We start from the raw sequence: 6,901 nt of genomic DNA, 5'->3' as shown, positions 1-6,901 counted from the left end.
AAAAAAAAAAAAAAAAGATTTATTTATTCACACAAGAATTAGCCAGTGTGTGTGAGAAAGGAAGTGTGTGAGAGAAGATTCAAAAGAGACGAAACAAGAGCAGAACAGATGGATCTAATGAAACACACTGCTAAGGGGAGCAGTAGGCAAGCAGGAGGTCTTCATATGCTGAAGTCGCTGATGATAAAATGAGCATTGAGAATTGTTATAACCGTTGTGCCACACCATGAAGTCCCATAAATTAACATCTCTTTAAAAAAAATTCTGGTTTTGATTATCTAATCCATTGTTTCTTAAAAACAATCTGGTAACATACCAAGAGCTGCAAAACTCTCAAGTTTTTTTTAAAAAAAGATTATGCATAGAATAACTGGGCTATAGGTCGAGGTGTTGGGGTGCTCAGGTGAGCAGATTCACCTGAGACAGAGTGGGGAGCAGAACAGATGGATCTACTGAAATACATTGTTGAGGGACGCAAACATAGGCAGTTGTGTTGGTAACTATAGCTTGACAGTGCTGAGACTTTAACTTGTGTGCCATCAAGGAAGCGCCAACTCTTCGTTTTTTAGTTAAGCAATTTCATCGTTGGGAATATAATCACAACAAATTAAAAAATATATACATTTTTTGACCAAAGCTTCTAGAAGTTTCTATGTAAAAAAATGAAAGATGTAAAATCAAATGCCCTGAAAATGGGGAGCATTTAGATTAATACTGAAAATGTTATTTAACAATAGTATATAAAATTGCTTAATCTTTGAAAAATAAAAGCCTCCGGACCATGTCTCAAACTACTACTGAAATTTGGTTACTGGAAACCAGAGGAAGCAAGGTCAATTTTTTTTTGAAAGAGATAGATTTATTGATTGATTCATTCATTTATTTATGCATGCATGCATACATACAGAACTGGGGTACAGGACAGAGGTGCAGGGGCAGTGAGAGGATTCACCAAAGACAGAGCCGGGAGCAGAACAGGCAGATCAAGGAAGTACACTAAGGGGAGCAGCCATGTGGATCATCTCGGGGCAGGGATCAAACTCATGCTGAAGTGGCTTCAGCCACCCAGTGCTGTGCTTTAACCTGCTGCGCCACCAGGGAGGGCAGCAAGGTCAATTCTTAAGCAACCACTTAAGTGTGTCTTTTAAAAAAGATGCTTAAATGCAGTTTACTGATAAATCAAGGAAATTTCTCCTAGCAACACTTAAACTGCACCTATCTTACATGCATCTTAGAGAAATGAAATATATTCAGTTTACAGACACAAAATGTTATTTTCTTGTTCTAAAACATCTTCCACACCCAAGTTTTTTAACCCTTCTAACCCATATTGGCTTTTTTTTTTTAAAGTGGCAAATGGGGAGAGGCCTTTATTTTTTTAGGTGTCATAATACAAAAAGAACCCAACCTTAAAAGGGTAAAAGTAAACTAATTATAGATATTTATGATCAAAATATGCCTTAACCATTCAACCATTCCAGTGTAGGAAAAAACTAATATTGTTACTCTTGGTATTTTTTTTTTAAGTGAGATCTTTATATACATTACTTAATCCTCAGTAACTCAGAGCCATAAGATATATTTTACAGATGAATTCAGATGAATTAAGTCCTGGGGTCTTAAAATGATTGTTAGACTGGTGACCTCAATCCAGGTCTATTATACTTGAAACATCTATTTCAAGTATTCCCTCACGTTCAAAAATCATTATGCCCCCTTCTCCCCCACAATGGGTTAAAGCCCAGCACCATGAAGCTTGCTGGTGGCAATTGCTTCAGGGAGGTGACCACATGGGGAGGCAGATCTCTTCACACCCCCTACTCCAGTCAGCAGTGTACTTAGCTCAAGGGGTTAGAGAGCACCATGAAGCTTACTGCAGCTGCTTCACCATGAGTTTGATCCCCAGCCAGGGATGTAATCCACATGGCCTGGCAGACCTCTCCTGACCAGCCTGCTGCTCCCTTCAGCAATTTACTTTCTGCCTGTTCCGCTCCCCACTTTGCCTCTGGTGAATTCTTTTACAATGCTTGCACCTCTGGCCTACACCCCAGTTCCGTATGCATAAATACACCATTAAAAAAAAAAAGTCATCTAATAATAGCAATTTTCAACTCCATATATACGTCAGGTAGCAAGGAAGGCAGTGTGTTAGAAAAACAGAATGAGAAGACATGGCTGTATTGGTAACATACAAAACACCTCGAGGAAGCAGAAAACTAGCTGTGGAATAATATATTAAATGTAGTGCAAAGTATTTGGGGTAGAGTGAAAAACCAACAACAAAGTTAACATTGTTTAATGTTAGATATTAATACATACACACACATCACTGCTGATACTTATATATACACCACAAGCCCTCACAAAGATTTAAAATGTTCATTTTATAAGGGAACTGTCAGTGACACTTTAGGACTCCACATAGCGCTATATACAGACTCAATTTGATCCTAATAAGAGATATTCTAGAAAAGATGTTTAGAGAACCTGTACCTGTTGCTTTAACCGCAGTGGGTCTAGTGGTCATGACTGGTTTTGGAGGATTCTGAACTCGGGGAGCTTCCACCACCACTTCCTGTTCATCTGAAGGAAAAAAAAAAAAAAAAGAACAAAAGAAAACTAGTCAGACTAAGGACCAGCAAAAAACACTACAGGTGACAAAGAAATCTTTGATTTGACCCTTCCAGTTTAGGTTTTATTAACTGAAAAACAGGGTGTACAATCAATTCACTACTGAAACAAGCACAACCACAAGCTCCCCTCTGCCTAAAGACGAAACAATAAAGGCAAAGCTCCTATGTAAAAAATACAACTGAAATTAAACCAAAGTACGCACGCAAGCCACCCCTTTAGTCGCCATGCTACCACAGGGCCTTTAGAAAGAGCAGTTAAAGCACATATTTTCGCTGAAGCTTAAAAAGTAATCATGAAAACTAAAAAAAAAAAAAAATCGCAATGTGTGTGTGTTTTTTTTTTAAACACCTGAAACTGAAATGGTGGCGGCTTCAGCAGGGTCTAGGCCCTGTAGCAAGCTCGGTCCCTTCTAGGGAGAAACACACAAGCACTAGGAATCCCACACGGTTCCCCTTCGCCAGGAATTTTGGATACTTGCCAGTTTGTGCCCTGGCTGGCACAGTAAAAAAGTAAAAAAAAAAAAAAAAAAAAGAACAAAGCAAAAAACATTTGCTCGTCGCTCAAGGGCCCCTCTCTGCTTTAACAAAAGCGAAAGGAGACGGTGACGTGGAGAGAAGGCCGGTTCCACTGTCCTCAAGCTGGGACGGGGAAACCCATCCTCTCACATCCAGCTCCCAAGTTATGCCAAGCCGAGGGTGGACGTTGGAGGAGGCAACGAGGTGCCCGGGCCACCCCTTGCACCAGAAATGGCGCCTCTGGGCCGCGCCTTCGCCGCCTCGGGCCGCGGCAATCCTCCCCGCAGGCTTTACGCGCAGTCAGGTCTGCGAGGCGGCGGCCGCCGCCCTCCCGCGTTGCTCTCCCTCCCGGTCCCGGAGCGACCCGCCTAGGCCGCAAACCCCAAGCTCGAGTTTCGGATGCGCCACTTTGGAGCTGGGTTTCCTCGCGCGCCCTTACCTTCTTCGGAAGGCGACTCGTCGGGGGCCGCGGCGGCAGTCACCGCGGGGCTCGTCGTTGTCGTGGCCGCCGCCGCCGCCGCCGGGGCCGGGGCCGGCTGGCTGGGAGCCGCCGCCGTCGAGTCCGGTTCGGTGTCGGGTTCCGGCTCCGGATCCCGGCCTGGCGTGCTGCTCCGGGGGCCAGGCGGAGAAAGCTGCAAGATAGGCCTGCGGCCGGGTACTGCTCGGGACTTCTTCCCCATCGCGAGCCCGAGCTCGAGTCGCGAGCGACGGGCAGCCGAAAGGGCGGCGCTACGCGCGCCACTGCGTCATCAATATGCAGACGCCGCGCTACGGCCTCCCGCCCGCGAAGATCCGCTTTTAACCGGCGGAAAGCGCGCGCCCGCGCAAGCGCTGTGGGCACTTTTCGCTCTTCTGATTCCTCCTTCCCAGACGGAAGGGCGGGCTTCACCCTGAGCCGTAGGCGATTGGCTATTTTGACCGATTGAAGGAGCCGGTAGCCAATGGAAATTGAAAAAAATGTAATCCTCAAGCCAATATCATGGAAGGACTCAAACAGAACAATTTCGCCATTACGTCGTGTTCCACCCATTCGTTTTTCGCGAAGTCTTTTCTTTACGCCCCCGCCTGTCCTCCATTTTGTGCTTATTTGTTGTCGTTTGACCTCTGGCAAGCTGTGCCGCTTTCCGAGCTCTTAACCTAAATTTCGGCTTGACCATTGTGGCTTACTGCGGAGTTAGCATTGAACTTTGAAAAGAGTAATAGTTCTTTTGCACGTTTGTAAATTTTTTTTTTTTTTTGGAACACAAAGCTAACTCGTATTGCCTCCCTGTCAGCTGGGAACGACCATTGGGCATTCTATCGTCTACTAGGAAAAAGCATAAATTGTTGCGAGAGGTCACAGAACTTTCCTCGTCTGGCCCACTGTTAGCTTTAACTTCCCTAGATCTATCTTACCTTCAGTCCTGCACACTAGCTGGAGTAACTACCGCATCGCGGTTAATTTATTTTTATTCCTCAAGATACACCACAGACTTGACCTCTTTGAACCTGTTATCTCATTGCTGAGTTTCTCCCCATAACTTGAAATCCTACTGTTCATCCATCCCTCTCTCCTCCCTCCCACTCTCCCCCTCCTCCCCAGGAAACCTAAGAATAAGAAATCTAGTATATTTGTTTTTATATACCGGAGTACTGACTTAATGTTTACTAAAAAAACATCTAAGTGACACCTAACATCTGTGCACTTAATCTGTCAAGCACTGTCTAAATACTGTACATGTAGCACTGCAAAGGGGCTCATAACTTCATTAGGTTGATCCTGTAATGGAGGGAAAACAGTTTCCCTTTACCCTTCTGAGTTGTCTGAGACAATCCCCTGTAATAAAGGAACTAGTAGGAGAAAAGTTTGACAATATATATAGGTCTTGTGTAAGGACTGACCCAAGGAAAAATGGGTCAAAGATGACTTGCAGAGATGGCATAAACCAAGTCTTTAAATAACGTCTAAAAGACAAAGGATCTTGAGGGAGGGGAAAAAGATCAGTTTGGAGAGGTTACCTGGAAAAGCACAGTAAGGCTATGATGGTTGTGCTGATTGTTCTTCTCTACTGATAAGAGAAGAACCTACCCCTGGTCACCTCACACCCCTGCTGATGGGCTGCCTTCTTGCTGTAGTCTCACATGGACATACATTGGGGAGGCAAATTTTGCTTTCTACATGAAACTTCAGATTGGTTGTTGAATTGAAAAGCCTCAAATAGTGACTTGTTTTCTTCTTTGTGTATGAAATGCCCTTTCTGGACTATGAAAAACACACAGTAAATGTTTTTGAATATAGTGGTGGATCTATACAAATTTGAAACCAAACAGCAAGATTTCTTTCCTTTTCTTGCCTATGGGAAGAAATATCTGAGATTTGTCCTGAAATTAGACTCCCAACTGTTGTGAAAAAAGTAACAGCAAGCTGCCTGAAAACTATTAACAATATGCAATTTCTTGTAAGGAGAGGCATTAATTAAAATATCCTTGTGCACAGTTCTGAAGTCAACCTTAGCACCTTCCAAGTGTGGTCTCTTAGACGTCTTTATAGTTCTGAAAATGCATCAGTAACGGAATCTGTAAGGTTGATGTAAAACTTAGGTTGCAAAGTACCTGTAACAATACAAGTTGTTATTAAGCGGTAGTTATTAGGATTAGTCTTTTGTTTACACGGAAGTCCAGATCCAATTCCAAAACCTGCTGGAACTGAGCTGAGCAAATGAGCTAACCCACAGTGCATGGCAAAATGAAAAGCTGCCTTTCTTGGGAGAAACTGCTCTTTCTGGATGTGACTTGTTTTTTAACAAGGGTTCTCAACTCTAAATTGCTCATAGAACCACTTAGAGCAATGTAAGAATCTGAACCAGTTAGACTTATTCCAAGGCTTATACCAATTTTTTTTTTTTTTTTTTAAAAAGCAACTTAAAGGTTTTTCTAATGCTTAGCCAATGCTGAGAACCACTGTTTAAGGAATGTGACAGTGACATGTTTTGCTGTTGTTGACCTCAAAGAAGGGGTTAGAGGCCCTCCCTGGTGGCACAAGGTTAGGACATAGCACTGCAAGCTAGCAGTAGCCTCTTCAGGGCGAGTTCGATCCCAGCCTGGGAGGTGATCCACATGGCGCGGCAGACCTCTCCTGACCCGCCCACTGCTCCCCTCAGCAGTGCACTTGGTCAGTCTGCTTGTTCTGTTCCCCACTCTGTCTCTGGTGAATCCTCTCACCACCCCTGCACCTCTGGCCTGTATCCCAGTTCTGTATGCATAAATAAATATTAAAAAAAAGGGGGGTTAGAGACTTGAACAAAAGTGGGCAACTTGCAGCTCAAGTACTCCAAGGTAAGAATGGTTTTTACATTTTTAGGGTTGCAGGAAAAATAAAATCCATCTTTTCCCCCAAAATGTAGTTGCTCATGCTAATTCTCACCTAAACTTTTTTTTTTTAAGATTTATTTATGCATACAGAAGTGGAGTACAGGTCAGAGGTGCAGGTGCAGCAAGAGGATTTACCAGAGACAGAGTGGGGAGCAGAACAGGCAGATGGATGAAGCACACTGCTAAGGGGAGCAAAGCGTAGGCCAGGAGAGGTCTGAGGCACCAAGTGGGTCACCCCCTTGGGGGGATTGAATTCATGCAGAAGTGGCTCCCTAATGCTGTGCTTCAACCCACTGTGCCACCAGGGAGGGCCAATTCTCACCTAGACTTAATCCCCTACAGTTTCAGCCTTCCCCAAAGTGAATTTTATATATATATATATATATATATATATATATATA

At 43.7% G+C, this 6,901-nt stretch overlaps 1 protein-coding gene across 1 annotated transcript in view; it reads right to left on the bottom strand.

Moving 5' to 3' along the window:
• FNBP4 (formin binding protein 4) overlaps positions 1-3,865 on the bottom strand; it is a 26,898-nt gene extending 23,033 nt beyond the window's left edge. Inside the window, exons 1-2 of the mRNA XM_004682812.2 lie at positions 3,589-3,865; positions 2,494-2,583 (exon numbers count right to left, since the gene is read on the bottom strand). Coding sequence (XP_004682869.1) covers positions 2,494-2,583; positions 3,589-3,829 — 331 coding nt within the window. The 5' untranslated portion in view covers positions 3,830-3,865. The remainder of the gene's footprint in view (positions 1-2,493; positions 2,584-3,588) is intronic.
• Positions 3,866-6,901: the final 3,036 nt, after the last annotated feature.

Source organism: Condylura cristata, unplaced genomic scaffold (genome assembly GCF_000260355.1).
Source record: "Condylura cristata isolate star-nosed mole 26May11 unplaced genomic scaffold, ConCri1.0 scaffold00015, whole genome shotgun sequence".
NCBI lineage: Eukaryota > Metazoa > Chordata > Mammalia > Eulipotyphla > Talpidae > Condylura > Condylura cristata.
Note: the sequence above shows the minus strand (reverse complement) of the source record. Positions and strands in the feature narration are given on the sequence as shown.